The 17,466-nt window shown below is 36.1% G+C and overlaps 1 protein-coding gene and 1 long non-coding RNA gene across 3 annotated transcripts; both read right to left on the reverse strand.

Moving 5' to 3' along the window:
• Window positions 1-2,221: 2,221 nt before the first annotated feature.
• Window positions 2,222-2,749, reverse strand: LOC147476057 (uncharacterized). The gene has a single exon (XM_086585619.1). The coding sequence runs from the start codon at window positions 2,747-2,749 to the stop codon at window positions 2,222-2,224; it is 528 nt and encodes a 175-aa protein (XP_086441745.1).
• An 8,722-nt stretch (window positions 2,750-11,471) lies between these two features.
• Window positions 11,472-17,208, reverse strand: LOC147476058 (uncharacterized). 2 transcript variants are annotated; one of them, XR_015207469.1, is made up of 5 exons: window positions 16,315-17,208; window positions 14,804-16,220; window positions 12,440-13,966; window positions 12,249-12,331; window positions 11,472-12,165 (listed from the first exon to the last, which is right to left on the reverse strand). It is a non-coding gene; the product is annotated as an uncharacterized LOC147476058 (long non-coding RNA). The 2 variants fall into 2 exon arrangements; XR_015207470.1 differs by lacking the exon at window positions 11,472-12,165 and having other exon boundaries at window positions 12,243-12,331; window positions 14,804-15,363; window positions 15,825-16,220; window positions 16,315-17,201.
• Between the last annotated feature and the right edge of the window lie 258 nt (window positions 17,209-17,466).

A 17,466-nucleotide genomic window follows, 5' to 3' on the forward strand; every position in this document is an offset into this window, starting at 1 on the left:
GTAGGGGTGTTCCTGAAGGAACATGGTTGGCAAAGAACAGTTCCTGGGCGTCAAGAAATGCCACAAAAAATGATAGTAATTTTGCCTGGCAGCGTGATTAATTACATTTGGTTCGACAAATGGGCGTATATAGTGTTCCACTTATGGTTTAGTGGAATATATTTGGACTCACCACAGTGGTGACAGGAGGAAGATCTAAGATACAATCGGACGACTCTAGCCTTTTTGTTGACACGTCAATGGGTTCCTCATTCTTGCGTTGATCGTATTTTTGGTGCAAGCATCAGGAAAATGCTGCAAGCATCTTGTACTTGTTATATGGCAACTGTAAGTACAATGTGGTAAAACTGTAAAAGTGTGGGTAGTTTCTGTAAGTAGGATATGGAGTTTACCAAGTGTCAACATAATGAGGAGAAAATAAAACAGAAATGATTTATATCTTTTCGACCAATAAAACTTAATAAATTGATAATATCCAATTTTTTCTAATCTATTTGTATGATGCAAATAGATACATCAATTAGCTAGAAGCTAATAGTCTAAAGACCAAACTACAGAACACCCCACTCCCATCTAAGAGAACCCCAAACAGAAAATACAGATCAAACCAAGAAACAGATAGCTACTTAATGCAACAAAACCAAAACGAGAAGAACAATAGCAAACACGAAAGTGCCACTCGAAAAGCACCACCATCTACCGGGGCAACATTATCCGCCATATGATGTTCCTACGGTTAAATGTATATATGGTTCAAGATTCTATGAAAACACTCCTCCCAATCGAAAAGAGGTATAATCATGACAAGTAATATCAAAACTCAGAGTCATTGTTATTTCTGCTACCCATTTTTCCTGTGGGATTTGTCTTACTCCGCTATATCTTCTCCTACTTTCTCCACCACCAACTAACTAACAACAGCAGACAATTCCTTTTCCGCCTCTCTGCATTGTAAGTAGTTGTTTCTTCTTTGGAGTTGCTACTTGAGTTTCAGCTGTGGTAGTTATTGTAGTTGATTTAATGCTTCCACCTTCTTGTTTTACTGTAGAGATAGGAAATAAAGTCAAAACAAACACCTGATTGCCTCAAATGAGGTGGCCTAATTTTTACTTGGAAGTGAATATATATATTAGAAGAAAGAATACTGTTTGATAAAGATGAAATAATATTAGTTTACCAACACAGGTGTAAAAGTATGTTAAAGAAATGTGTCATAGGAACATTCGAAATGACTCGATACAAAAATTTAAATAAAGCAGATAATTGAAAATGAGACAGGAATAATAAAAAGGACACTATTATAACTATAGATTACTGGTGGTTTGATTAAGGGAATCAGGGAAACCTAACTATCCACATCAATTGAAAATATGGAGTGTCAGAAACCATAGCTATTGTCGAGAAGTTGAGAGGAGAGGAATCAATGGAGAAAATGTGAACAGCTACAACTGGTGAAAGGAGTTTCCAAAAAATAGTATGCAACAAATGAAAAACAGTAACAACGTAATAGAGAAAGGTAAATAAAAAAAAACTTACAATGACAGTGATGAGTAGAGAATGTCAAGGAAGATTGTTGAAGACTTCTTGGAAGACAATATTTTTGGTATGCTGATGCAATTTGTCTTCTCTGTCGTTTAATAAAATCTTCAAGCCAGAGCGTGAAGTCACACGCGACAATTGCAACATATAACGCCCATGCGAGAATATGAATTTTTGAGATATACTCCAACGCCGGTTAGAGTTTGGCCTTGGCTTTTGTTTATTGTCATACAATAACAAAGCTTTATTGGATATCTTTCGTTAAAGACAAAAGGCCAATTTTTATTTTCTGACTTCATCACAATCCGAGGAATGGTGTGTTCATCTCCACTTCATACTCCAGTAATGATTTCTGCTTTTAGGACATAATTTGTTATTTTTGTCACTTTCATCCGAGTACCATTGCAAAGTCCCTTACTCTGGTTTATGTTTCTAATAAGCATGATAGGAGCTCTCTCTTTTAGTTGAATTTGATGATTCGCAATCCCTGATATTTGAAGAGTGTTAAGGAACTCCGTAGGATACAAAATGTCTTGATCTGCAATTTTATCAGATGCCGCACTTAATGTGTCTGCACTCAAGTATTCATGTATTTCACCTGGAATTAATGAGAGAACGTATTTGTTTAACTCATCTGCAGAAGCATTCGTAGGTGTCAGAATGCATCGACTTCTCAAGTATTCTACATCTTTGTAGTTCCTTGAAAGTTCTCAGATAAACAGATATTTACAATCTCTTCTATCCCATCTCCTTCTGAACGAATAATTAGATCTTCGGGTATTTCAATCCATGATGGTTCTTCCCCTTCGCATAATGATCGACTGGGCAGTTTTCCTTCACCAATAGCTAATATCCAATTGTTAAATTCTACATCGGATTGGGTACTTGGTGATGTAGAATTTATTCTACTCAAACGCATGTTTATGGAAAGACGAAAAACCTTGAAGTGATGCCATAAGTAGGATATGTTTATTGAAGCTGATACAATAGCTTCTCTTGAGCCTTTTTCTATAACTGGAAGCGTCTGCCTGAAGTCACCTCCCAAAACAACTGTTTTCCCGCCAAATGGTTTATCTTTCAAGCTTTTATCAATGACAGACATTATGTCTCTAAATGTCTTGTCAACAGACTCAAAGTCATTTTTCTTACTCATTGGTGCTTCGTCCCATATGACCAAATCTGTTTTCTGAATGAGTTTTGCCAAATGCATCTTTAGTGTAACATTGCAAGTTGTAGATTCATCTGATTGAATGGGAATTTTGAACCTCGAGTGGGCAGTTCGACCACCTGGTAATAAAAGAGATGCTATACCTGATGATGCTACAGGTAGAACTATTTTTTCTTCGGGCTAACTTTGCAATTATTGTATTCCATAGATAAGTTTTTCCTGTTCCTCCACTTCCATATACAAAGAAGAGACTTCCAAAGATTACTTTCAACAAATAGCTAATGACAAAGATCAAACACGTTTTTGTTCGACATTCAATCCACCATGAAGCTGTAAGTACTGTGAGGAGAGTAAATTGCAATTATAATTTAGTTCCTCTTGTATCATTCTGTTCTCAACTTCATCTGGTTCTGGGATATCAAACTTATAATCTTTTAGACTCCACCCATTCTCGTTCATTAGAATTTCAACTTCAAGAAGTGTTTTCCTTTCCAGTTCCGATTCAGATAAATTTGGATTAGCCCTTAAGATATCATCAGATAGTAACTCCCAATGGTAGTTCCACATATCAATAGCATTGGATAACTCACAAAACACTAAGAGTGTTACAAATAACTGGCGTAATGATGGACTGGAAGACCATTCAGCTGCTTCTTTAATGGCAAGATGCCATTCATTGTCATCTTGTAAAAGACCAAAGCGCCGCGGCAAGTGATTTGTAATCATCATAGAGAATACCATTAATGCTTCGATTTCTTCAAAATTTCTAGCTCCCTTTACAATGTTTAGAAGCATACGCATATAGTATCTTTCCCCTTGTGTTGGCTGAGCATAGAATATTCTTCCAATCTTCAATCCTTGGCTTCTTCTTTTCCATTCCTGAAAAAATTAATAAACATGTATGTTATGAATAAATATAAATTTTATATGTAATTTCAAATATAAATTTTTTTTTGGAAATTGTAATGTATTGAGACCTTTGCATTTCTGTCCCACACAAATTGTAAAGGGAAGTCAACATATGTAAGATGTCTTCCACTCGGGTCTTTTTCATTAATACGCATCCACTCAGTGAACATAGTTTTTTGTCTTTTTTCACTTGCAACAATTTCAAATTTGGATCCCCATTTGCACGAAAAACAATATTCTCACTGATTTTCAAGATGGAAACTCATTCTTTCAACGTAAGGATCTCTCAGACCGATGTCAAATTCATAAATTCTCCAACTTGCTTCTGATGCAGATACATATCTGAAGTCTAGATAGTGCTTAATCTCATCAACTTGATGTATGACCCGCTTCTGGTTATCTTGGTCATAGACATTATTTTCTTCAACAATACCTGTAGCTCGATCTTGCCCTTTTGAAATGTACTTGAATAAATACTTAATCATCCGTGAACGGTTACAATGTTCAACATTGATGTGACACTGAAATTCTTTGGTAAGTTCAGGGTTGTAAGGAACAACCCACTGATTGTTAATTTCAACAGGATTTTGACAACCCACCATTGCAGTTCTTTTATTATCTCGCCTTCGATAAACTGCAAAACCTTTCTCATCAAATGTCGTTTCACTGCAAAAATCCTTTGGAAATTTCCTTGTGCATTTCTTCTTCTTAGTGTCCATACATGGAGAACCCTTTTTCTTCTCACCACACGGACCATGAATCATTGTTTGGACTACAATATCATACAGTAGAGGTTCACTGGCTTTGTCTGGCAATTCAGCTGATATCATCTTGTCTATATCCGAAGCACTTTTAGCTTTATCTTCCGGATGTAAAAAACAATAAAATGTGAGCATGTGGCAGTCCTCGTTTTTGAAATTCAATAACGCATAATAATCGCACACAAAAAGAAAAATTTATTTAGTAGCAGTCTTTTAAATAATTATAAAGGTATATGATCTTATCAATAAGTACGAAATATATCTTCCTATTAAGAAGTGAAATAGATGGATCACTTTCGAAAAATGAGACAAACCGTAAGCATCAATCTTAACAAATTGAATTTAAAAGGGTACTAAAGTACATTAACTAAGTATAAATGACACTGACACAACACAAAATGGGTAGTTTTTACGTTAGATGGATGCTAGTTCTCGCTTTTGTGGCTGAGTTCTATGAGCACGCTTTTCATTTCTTTGGGGAATTATTCTTGTTAATCAAGAGTCTTTGCTAACTTAAGAACCTCGCTAATGATAATGACTCAACATGTACACCAGCTAGTTGAGTATCTCTCAAGGTCTAACTGTCGATCAGAGCATTTACCAACTATGCCCGAGTGGGTGCTCGGACTTCTTCTCGCTAAAATTTGGTGCTTTCGGACTTCAAAATAATAATGGTTAGTGTGTTTTTTCACCGGTGAAGTCAGCTTCTTTTTTTTCTCCCATCTCCTCTTCATTCACGATCCGGGTTTCTAACAACTTTGACTATATATTATCTTAGCCACAATGCACTGTTTTCCATAAAAAACACATAGCTCAACTGCTTCTAAATAGAGAAAAGTTTGAGTGCAGATTTGTTGGACCATATATAGGAGAAAATCTGTAAGTGTTCTCCCCTGTTTAAATATAGGATGTTTAAACACATAAATTTACATTTTACAGTTAATAGCAAACATGAATTCCACATTTATGAATAAATTATTAACTATTGTTTCACATTTTTTTGTTTTTTCGTCTCGTCAATTTATAGTCTTACCGACATTATCTATTCTATAAAAAAAAAAAGGTATGTGATTATAACTCCAATGACTCTGCCGAAATGATTTCCATAATGCAATCTTTTCATGATGCATTCCAACTTCATTTTGAATACTCGACACAACAACATCGAACATCATTAGGCAATAGTCCGTGGTCTTTTTGTAGATAACTAAGAATTTCATTCCAATTTGGATTGCAAGTAACAAGATAATAAAAAGATCGTGGTCCTCACCCATCTACATATAGCAATAGCATCTTGGTAGGTCTCAGATCATGTATCTAGGGCCTCCTGTAAATGTTGATGGAAGGATCAAACGTTTACCAATTGATGTCATTGTAGTATCACCTGTGTTTATTTTAAAACGGGTTATTGATAGATTAAAACAAATCATAATAAGCTAATGGAAATAAAATTTAAAAAATTAAATAATATTACTTATATACCTACGACCAATTTGATCCATCACATTGTTTGTATAAATCAGCCCTAATTTCTTCTTGGTGTGTCCGATACCAACACATTCTTTGATCTTCTATACATGTATAACCATCAACAATGACTGCTTGACGGCGTAACGTCCCACCTATCCAGAGTAGTCGACTTTCTAATGTCCTTCTTTGTAGTCTAAAACCCAATATTGTCTCATACTAACCGTGATCTCTTTTATGATCATCTATATTAAAAACTCTTTCATTTTCCTCACTATTAGGAAATCTTCTATAAGGAATCCTGTGTCTATAGCCATCTTCACCACGGGAAACATTAAAGGATATTGCAAAGCCATGAATTTAGGATGCAATTCATTTATTCTCTCCAAACCTCCTCTAGTTTCAACAATTATGTCCCTAAAATCATTAACATTAAATCCATCCCCTTCAATTAAAGTCGCAACTTCATTGCCGGTTTTGGCGTATTGTATTGTCTTCCATCACTCTGCCGAGAATTAATAAGTCTTAGGCGGACATCAATCATTTGATCTTCTTTAAATCTGTCTCTAGCCATCCTAAAAGACTGTACAACTTTATTGTGTTGATCAAACATTTTGATCAATCCATCAACAATTGTAGGATCATGAAGTTCATTATATTCATTGAATATTTGCATTCTATTCTTCAATTCATTTTGAGTATCGTATACATATAATATTTATTAAATTGAGGAGGCTTATTTTCGAATGGAAGAAGAGACCCAATTTTATGATGATTTTGCCCACTTATTCTATCCAAAAACGCAAAAAAACGGACCTCCTCCATCATTAATAGTCTTATCTATCTTCCCTCCTGCTTGAAGTAAATTGAAACATGGAGTTGTATGTCCGTATATATATCTTCTAAATTTAGTAGATCTTATTCCTCCTTTCAAGTCTAAGAGTTTATTAAGAAACTCAGGGGCAGCCTCAAATAGGGGAAGTTGAACTTTTCCTTCTCCACAACATATAGAGAATGTTGGAACAGATGATTTTCCTTTGTTGTTTCTTTCTTCTTCCCAAAGAATTGCTCCACAATACATACACTCTTCAGTTGGTGGTCCAAAGTCATGAACTCCTAAAATATAAAAATTAGTTGTGAATTTGGCAAACATTTTGAATAAAATATCAAAATTGAAGAAGAAAACACATACCATCACTGTTAGTATACTTGCTTAGATCACGATGAATTTTTTTTTGCTTTTGCAAACGTTTATTCCTTTCACTGATATTTGTGATTTGAGATATTGAAGTCATTATACGACGCATAGCATCTGTAAGATTCAAAGTACCTATTTGGCCTGTGTAATAAAAAATATGAAATTTCAAAAACTTTAATTAATCCTCAATCGAATATAAAATACAATTTTACCTTTATTTGAACGCAAGTTGTGTTCCTTGGATGCCAACAAACGATTACGTTTCTTTAAAGCCAACAAATGACTTCGATTAAGCCGAGCTATTTTAGCAGTCTGTTCCTTTGTAGATTCAACATTGACTGTTTGAGAATTATACCAAAAAAGGGTCAACTTTAGCCATTTCTTGTGGAAAGGATATTAAAATTGTTTTGTCATTATAAAATCAGTAAGTTCATACCAGTACTATTGCTTAAATGATTGCTCATTGCTCATTTAATTCCTGTGTGTGTATCAATTCCTCTGTAATAAAGGCATAAAGAAAAATATAGATATCAGTTACTTATATCTATACAATATCTTAAAATCAAATGAGAGTATAAAATGGTATTTTTTTATTTCTCAAGTTACATACCAGTGTGACTTTGATATTCCATTAGCTGTGGATGTTTTCTTCTATGCTCTTTTAACACTTTTTCCCTATGGTTGCTCTTTGTATTTGCAGACATCATAATTCTTCTATGATGCATAAGGTCGAACCTTCAATATATTTATAAGGTTAGACCCTTCAATATATTATTTTGTTAGAATATTTATCAATTGTGTAAAATAAAAAATTAACACTTCGCATTCATTATTCTTTTTTCAGTGCAAGAATACATCGCCTATTGTACCGAGAGCAATTCTGAGGTATATATTTTATCGCCATCCATAAGGTAAACCTGAATAACTCTTCCTCTCTTTGGCTAAAGCTTTAACTCTTCTTATAGTCACTGCTTTTTCACAATCGCAACTGATAATGATTTAGAAATTGTCTTCTTGGACAAAGACTTACTTGATCAGACAACCTTTGGGGCGTATAGGAAGTGCATTTGCATCGGAGTTGGGAACAATGCAGGTTTTGGAGCAGACTGATACATTGAGAGTTCTTGGTACTGACCCAGTGGATTACCTCGTCACGCCGAGAGTGATTGCTTGTTGTGGTGCTTTGCCGATTTTGACACTGATTTGTTTCACGTTTGGGTTGTCTTCCAGTGCCCTTCTTGCTGATGGGTTTTATGGTATTAGTATAAATATTATACTGGAAGGCTTGTTGTGGTAAGGGCGTTGGGGAGTTTAGATATGTGACACTATAGGATTTGTAATTGTGTAAGAATTGAGTTAGCTTTAGAGTTTTAATTGTATAAGACTTCTTAAATTTATCCTTGGACATTAAGATAATGTTATTTAATTTGTGTGTATTTAATTTAATCTTAACATTTATTGTTTTGTACTCCTAATTACTTCTTGTCGCTATCGATTAACGTATTCTCTTGGTTACGTTTTGCGAGAACCGCCCCGTGTTTTGCTTGGCAATGGCTGGTGGTGTGTTTCTCGATCTAGGAAACTTGTCTACACAAGGTATGCTTGGGCTTTTGTAGGATTTGTTAGTAACCGAGGTCGTCACCTCAAGCATAATCGTTGTTATAGGTCTGTTGTATAGTACCGGTGTACCATCTACAAACCAATATATTTCATCTGAATACTTTTTTATGGATTATGGTGATAAATGTATTTGTGGAGCGTGCACTACCCTGAACTATTTCTTAGATGACCGCATCAATAAAGCCAAATTCTTTTCCCGGTTTTTGGATTCTTTCTCATCGCAGTTTTCCTTGGAGCTGCTCTCACTCATCAAATGGAGCTGATAATAAAGCAAAGCTCGGTAGAGCTTGTCTAAAGATAATACGGATGAGGCAGGGGTATCTGTAATGACAGGGTCATGGAAGTTGAAGACAGGCAGCTTTGCCGTTACCAATTACGCTCACTTCAAGAAGAAGATCAAGTGCTTTTCAAGAGGCCGCCTCAATCGATTGAGGCATTCTTCCGTGGGTATCCGGTATAATTTTCAAAACAATCACCATTTGTCAATATAAAGATTACCAATTAGAAGTCTCGTGTTAGATAAATCAACTCTCAGATCTTCCATTGCAACAGGCAAGGAAAGCGCTTTGTGCACTGAAAGGACTGGTGAAGTTGCAAGCACTTGTAAGGGGTTACCTTGTGAGAAAACAGGCTGCTAGGACCCTCCGGTGTATGCAATCCTTGGTGACTATTCAGGCTAGAGCTCGTGCCCAAAGGAACCAGATGGCTGAGGAAACACATCTCCTTGCCCATACGTCATCATTGATTCATGTATTACAATTAGATTAAACTTTTCCAGCTTGACTGGGTTTTTCCATAAGTTCCTTGGTAGATTATTTATGTACGACTTCGGTTGCAATTTTTTTTTATTAGTACGTCAATAACATCATTTATAATGTGTTAGGATGCTACTTCTTGGGGCTGACATTGTTAGGCAACACACATAAGTTATAGCAATTGAGGATCTGCCACAAAATTATACAAATGGATCAGTTGCATAACAAAACAGTAAGCATAAACAGAGGCTCAAATAAAGTGGTGAGATTCAATATTCATGTAGGCATGCTCAAAGTATGAATCCATATTTGTTTTTCTTACAAAATCTACTCCAGAGTCCAGATGCATGCTTAGTGGAGGATAATTACTATCCAAAAAGTAAATGTAAGGCACGCATACGCGTTAGTGACCAGCCCTTGATTGGCATCCACTTTGGAACATTGATATTTCCTCATAGATGATGTAGCAGAGCCAATCATACTTTTTCGCCAATGCTCTCAACTTGAGCATGTTATAGCTATAAGCATCGGGTTCGCAACCTCTACCCACCGGCCGAGTTGAAACTTTTAGCGCCTTCAACTTGATCTCTCGCAAGTAATACCCGGCCCATCAGGTATTATATATGTACCGTGGTCGTACCACATTTTTATGTACCATCAGCTTGAATAAGTCAATGGCATCTTCCATACTTTCTCTGCACACAACATCTATTAACATATTATACAATCGCAAATCTGTTGAGATTCCTCTACTAATCATATCATTGAACAAATCATTTGCTAATCATATCGGAGACACTACATATTGCTGGGATGCATCCTCCTAAAGTAAGATTTTTCACATCTAAAGAAGTAGAAGTCGACCTTGTAACCTTCTAATATATAAAAGTCGACTCTATGCTTCTTCTCTGCTTACTTTCAATTTGAAATGGGCTATTCTCTGCTTACTTTCAATATCTATTCCAGCTAATATACTGGTTGTGTAACTTGTGTATGTAAAACTACAAACAAAACAAAGGAGTAATAAAAAAAGATGGAATTTATTAATAAACATTATTAGGATGTAAATAACAAAATTCACTACGTAAACTAAGAACATGAATATTAAGAATCACATTGTTTTCCTAAAACTGGATCTTCCAATCGGTTGTGAATATTTACTCGGGAATTCTTAGGTCGTCAATTTCCATATTTGGTCCGCCTATAAGCAAGTATTCGTTTATTCCCTTTAAATAAGCATTATCTTTTTTCAATGCTTTAATCTGCATATGAAGTTCTTCTACTTGAATATTTGCTTCGTAGAGTTCTTCACGTCTAGTCATGAGTTCGTTGTGGTTCACATCTAGTACTTCAAACTTGTATATCTGTTGTAGATAGCGTATGGCATTTCCTGCAGCAATATTTTCCCCGAATTGACTTTCTTGGTTTGATATGTTCCAAATGATGTTTGTATGATAGGATAATTTGGATCTTTATGGTATTCTCTTAGTATAGGCACATTGATTGCGACATCCGCTGCGTACTGATAGTTCTCAAATATTGAACTGTAAATTGGTTCTTCATAAATCTTTTCTTTTTTGAGAATTTCTGTAAGTGCACTCTTCAGTGAAACATTGTGTTTTGTTTCATACTCCACAATCTTCTTGTTGTATGTTTGATTCGCCATGACCTGCGTTTTTTAATTATAGTAGTTTAATAAAAAACATATTGTGTTTGGTATGTATATATTGCATAGGAATAGGATGAAGAGTCCATTTTGTTTTGTAATTTGACTGTAATTAGAAGTATTTTTAATTACACTATCAGATAATGATACTATCCTAAAATATATAGTTATATGAATCTTATACGATTTTATTGCAAAGATTTTCTATGAAGATGAGTGTTCACAGGAGAATAAGTTATCTCAGCAAGAGCCTCCGTTGTCTTGCCTTCAAATTGGATTTCTAAATCTGTGATGGAGCAATTTAAATCTGTGATGGACGCTGGACTTGGTTTTGTAAACGTCTGCACATGCGAATTAAGTGGTTGACAGAATTCGCAAAGAAGTTGGATTTGCAAGGGAGGAGTTCATTACAATATATTACAATATAAACCATTAACATTTACATTAGATTTTCAGAGGAACTCTCTCTACTTCACTATTAACACTTGTGACTCATGTACTGAAACAAAAAATGTATAAACGAACTAAGATACATTCTCCGACATCTTGCCTGGCCGATTCATTACAGCACCCCTTCATTTTCATTTGAAATTTTTCTGTCCAAGCTGCGTCGCTAATCAGCATTATATGAGAATGCTAGCAAATGCCCTCATCTAAGGGCATTCACAAAAGCCAAAAGGGAATCTACATCTCTGTTCTCTGATGGGGAGCTTCTCTTCTTTTCGATCTCTTTTGACATTTAAAGAAATTGAAATTATCGCCTATAGCTCGTCATGAGAATCCTCATCTTCTCCTTCTCCTCGATCCAACACCTGACCCCACCAGATCTCTCTAGTAAACAAAGCAGTGATGATGATTGGGTTGCATACAGCTTCTACCTCCTTGAGCTTCTCATCATAATCATCCTTTTCAGCAGACTGGTTTTCATCGAGCCACTCGAGAGCCTCCTTGACAGCAGTCTGAATCTTTTCCTTCTCCAGATTCAAGCTTGTCTGCAAGCTTGTCCTTGTCGTTGATTTGATTCTTCAAGTTGTACATATTTGGCATCAACCTCAAATGTCACTTCAATCTGTGGAGTTCCCCTGTTCAAATGAAAGGAAACTATTATTAGGTTTCTCCTTTAAAACATGGGTCTGTAACAAATTGGAAAGGCGTGCTTACAAACCTTGGTGTTTGGGGCAATTCGGAAAGATCAAATTTCCCAAACTCCCTGCAGTCCTTTGTGAGACTCCTTTCACCTTCGAAAACCTTTAAAAAAGAATACCAATAATCCATTAGATGAAGGTTGGCAGCATGTCATTTAGCTCAAATTCTACTATACTTATATTCGAAATGCATTGTGTACATATAATTTACTTGAATGGAAATAGTAGTCTGATGATCTTGGTAAGTTGTAAAGACTTGGGATTTCTTAGTTGGAATAACAGTGTTTCTTGGAATCAATTTAGTCATCACACCACCCACGGTTTCAATACCAAGGGGTAAGGAGCCACATCCAAGAGAAGGATATCCGCAACAAAGCCATCAATGTAATGTCAGTAAAAAACATCTAGTACTTAGAGTTGCTTCTTATTATAGTTGATAAAATGATGTACACTGTGAGAAGAAAAACACACCTTTGGTTTCTTCACCACCTTCTCCACTCAGGATGCTTCCTTGTACAGCAGCACCAAAAGCGACAGCCTCATCGGGGTTAACACCCTTGTTTGGCTCCTTTCCATCAAAATAATCCCTAAGGAGTTGTTGAACCTTGGGAATTCTGGTACAGGTCCCATTGTCTTCCTGAATAGGTCATTGTTCAACTCTTCAAATCTTGCTCGGGTTTCGACGGAGTTGGTGTTTAGGATTTGCCGGATCCAAAGGAAACAGTGCCGCAAGCTCCTGTCAACAATTAGCTATTCAAACACCGAAATTCCAATAATCCCGAAGCCCCCCTTTTTGTAAGGTCAAAAGTAAATCTCGCATACCAATGCTAGAATTTCCATGCCCATCAAAACTGTTGGGGCTGGTCAAAAAAGAGGGAGAATGTGCATTTCAATGGTAACAGATGTTAAGTGTATACTCTGTGACAAGGAGAGAAACTAAGTCTGAAAGTTACAGAGTGCTGAAATCTCGGGCCATTTCATGTGGAGTACATGTCGTATCGTGTAAATATGGCACAATACTACAGCTGGTATGGGAGCTAGTTGGTACAGTGACAGAAATTTCATGTAAGTGGACTTGAAGACATGGAGAAGGTTGCATTTGGTGTTGATGCTCAAATTGAAGATGCTTGTGGCCATAACCTCACTATCAATACTTGAAAACAGCTTGGTTTGCCCATTCATAGACTCTTCAGGATGTACCGATGGGATGAATTGTATGTAAAAATTATACAGCTAGATCCACTCAGAGGGGTGTACGATATAGCTTATAATTGGTCATCTATCACTGCATGCAGCTTGAAGTAGGATAGCTGGTTGTTAAGGTTAACTACAGCAAATGTAGCGGCTATATGGTGGTGATGAAGTGTTCATTTACCCTTTTCTTAGTAGCGTATGTCTGAAATTACAACCCCCTCCTATTAATTTGTTTTTGTTTGGTGATCCAAACAGAATGTGATCTACTATTATTAACAGAGGAGTCTATACATATATCAGCTGTAGGTTTTAAAACTTGTTTTAGGATTTATGAAGGAAATGTGGAGTGGATGTGGCTTCCTGGGAAGACACGACTTACCAATAAGCTAATGCTCTTGCAAAGATCTAGAGACTGAAATAACAAAAAGAATTAAAGAATTGAATGACTGTAAGCAAATAGATACTTTCAAAACTTTCCTGAGTTGGTTCGACGGAGTTGGTGTTTAGGATTTGCCGGATCCAAAGGAAACAATGCCGCAAGCTCCTGTCAACAATATCCAAAGATAAGTTAATCATGTACAATCCCGTGCGCTAAATCCCTGGGGCACTATCCGTACATCCTTCCTTCGGTTTCTAGAGAGCTTAGAGCAAAGATCTAGAGACTGAAATAACAAAGAGAATTAAAGAATTGAATGACTGTAAGCAAATAGATACTTTCAAAACTTTCCTGAAGTGCAACCCACTTATGACCGTTATTTCCGCGTCAGTTTCTTCCACGAAGGTGGGCTTATGTCAAGGGTTCATGGTTATATGTATCCAACTGAACTAATGGGGTTTATGCTAGAGGTCCGTTCATGAACACCGAAACCAAATCGATGATCAAAATAATGTCAAGGAGGTTGGTCCTTTGAAGGCATGGAAACAAGATTTTGAAGCCCGATATTTTGTCGATTGGAACTGCAAATAACTTGAATCTAACCAATGATTGTATGTAAATAGTTTTGTGAGTTAATAGAAAAGTTGTGTGGTAACTAACAGAAAAACAGTTATTTATTGGTTCATAAATAATTACACCATTTTGTGGTCACACGATAATCGGGTTATTTAATTCAATCAACCCTATTATTCTGCCATGCATCATCACAACAACTAAATTAATTAGTATGTTACACTTCTTTTGATGCCAAATAACAAATTCACTTCTAATCCACTTCCGCAGGACCCATCTCAAATGGGTATCAGCAATCATCTGCAAATATCTCTGTTGGTTCTGGTGCAAACAACCTGATTCCGTCAACTGGTTTGCAAAGAAGTGCAGGCCAAATGATGCCTACACTAAACTACTAAACTATGAAATGCAAAAACGCATTGAAAAACTCACCCGGCAGTATGATTCGAGTTCCTTCAACCTCTTCAACTTCTCAATCTCCATTTCAACCTCGTTCTGCACAACAGTAAATCTTTTTCCATCTCCAACAGTAAATCTCAATCTTCATTTCCATCTCCAACAGTAAATCTTTTTCTCTCAACAACTTCTCCGTCTTGTCTTTTTCCACTCTCAACCTCTCAATCCTCTTACGAATCACATTCAGTTCTTCTGCAAGTGAAGAATCAAAGGGCTCAATCTTTTTCACTACAGGAGAAACAGGGTTGTTCTCTTTATTCACATTCCCGTCTAAAGATATCTCAAACCATTGTTCCTGATCATTTGGTTTCTTCTTTTTTACAACATTTTCAGTTGTATTAAAGTTCTTGGGTTGGAGAGGTTTCCGAGTTGGCTGTGATTCGTGTTTTTGAGTTGGTGACATTGTTGATCTCTTTGTGAGAAATGAGGAGTTGGGTTTAAACAGATATTGAGATGTAACTTTCGATAAGAGGAATTTTTAGCTGGAGTTGGTGTTTAGGATTTGCCGGATCCAAAGGAAACAGTGCCGCAAGCTCCTGTCAACAATATCCAAAGATAAGTTAATCATGTACAATCCCGTGCGCTAACTCCCTGGGGCACTATCCGTACATCCTTCCTTTGGTTTCTAGAGAGCTTGGAAAAGATAATGACCACATTTGATGAAAAACAATCTGTATTTAGAGAAGACTACTGATACCATGAAGCTGAAAGCATTGTAACTTTATAAATGTAGATTGAACTTAGTTTAAAATCAAGAGGAATATCGGAATGTCCATGGGTCAAGAAGAGTATTTTGAACCTTTTTAGCAATTCATAGTATGATTTGAGAAAGTCAAGCAAGTCCAAAGAAAAATCCTTAACAAAAGGCAGTAATTGTTACTATTAATTGCAACAAATTGGATCCATATTTGTTTTTCCTACAAAATCTACTCCAGAGTCCAGATGCATGCTCAGTGGAGGATAATTAGTATCCAAAAAGTAAATGTAAGGCACATACACAGTTAGTGACCAGTCCTTGATTGGCATCCACTTTGGAACATTGATATTTCCTCATAGATGATGTAGCAGAGCCAATCATACTTTGCCGCCAATGCTCTCAACTTGAACATTTTCTCCAATGGTGCAAGTTTCATTATCCTCCACAAAATGCAAATCAGGATAGTTTCGAAGGTTTAGGGAGTGAAGCCAAACAGCCACAGAACCCTCCTTCTGCTCCATGGAAGCGATATGAGAGTACACTTGCTTCATTTTGAAGTCTTCCGCTTGTTCCACATAGGCTTCCATTGAAATTTCTTCGTGCGTGTCTTTCCACTTCTGATTATATGAAGGAAAGAAACACTCCTCCAGGTAAAGCCCAACCTCAGGAGCTGTGGGCACATTAATCCTTACATCCCTAAATTTCACAGAAACAACAAATTCATACTGCCGCCTTAATTTGTTTCTTATCTGTTGAGAATAAGAGAGATTATCATGAATAATATGTTTACCCATCCTTTCTCTTGCCTTCACAATTCGTGTAAGATTGGTTGAAGATTCACGTTAAGCTTTTGATACTAAAATGAAAAAGAAGGAGATAAGATTTAAGAACGGCTTAAGAATGGAGATAAAATTTAAGAATTGAGATAAGATTTAAGAAAGGTTTTTATCTACTTATCTATGGGCTACGAACAATTGAATTCGGAAAAAAGGGCGTAAATATGGGCGTAGAATTTATTTTTTTAGGTAAAATCTGATGTGTCAGTCCCAGAGAAAAAAGGGGGGCTGACGTGGGTCACTGGGAGCATTCTCAACTACTCAGTATTAACTAGCCATTTGGCCCAGCCTATGGCCGGACTTACTACATAGATAGCTAAAGACTCAAAAGCCTAAAATCCACTTGAATAAATAATATATTTATATTGATAGAACGGGGTGATGTGGCTTCTTGGGAGCATTCTCGCCAAACTTGAGAATTATTGGTTTTTCAAAATCATCAAATACCTGATAAAAATGGAAATACTAATCATCGAACAAAAAAAACACATTTGTCCATTAACACAAATACCATAAATAGTTATTAATTGACTTAAATCCTGCTAGTTCGAAATTCCTACGCAATATCATTTGAATCTTGTTTCAAACTACTAAGTAGTGTACCACTACTCATTTACTCTCATTAGTCATTACACACGCATGCAAACAAAACATAACAGAAGCAAAGGATGCTAAATAAGAAGTTGAAGCTCCCCAAAACTCCAAATCAAGACATATACAATACCATTTCAACGAAACAAAATTTACTTACAAATATGTATTATGGCATCTCGATTGCGATAATGTCAACAATGGTAACAAATTATGTTTTTTTTTTTTTTTTTTTTGATAATGATAACAAATTATGTAACACATAGGAGAGATAGGAATATACACGTCATTTATATACTTCTTGATCCGATGATCCTCATCAAACTCGTAACTCCAATCGAGAACATACAATGAGAATGTTGTGATCATGTAAATGAGAAAGGAGATAAACCCCCGCAAGCCCGAACATTGATAATAAGCCATTAAAGTTTTGCATTCTTCGATGAAGACTTCTTATATTTTATCTTTTGCATCTTATATTGCTCACCATTGCCAACGATATGCACCTAAAATGG

The sequence above is a fragment of the Coptis chinensis genome, chromosome 9 (genome assembly GCF_015680905.1).
Source record: "Coptis chinensis isolate HL-2020 chromosome 9, ASM1568090v1, whole genome shotgun sequence".
Lineage (NCBI taxonomy): Eukaryota > Viridiplantae > Streptophyta > Magnoliopsida > Ranunculales > Ranunculaceae > Coptis > Coptis chinensis.

What these genes read in the sequence shown, in the direction of transcription:
- LOC147476057 (XM_086585619.1), bottom strand. Translation starts at nt 2,749, where the DNA reads ATGCATTTGGCAAAACTCATTCAGAAAACAGATTTGGTCATATGGGAC.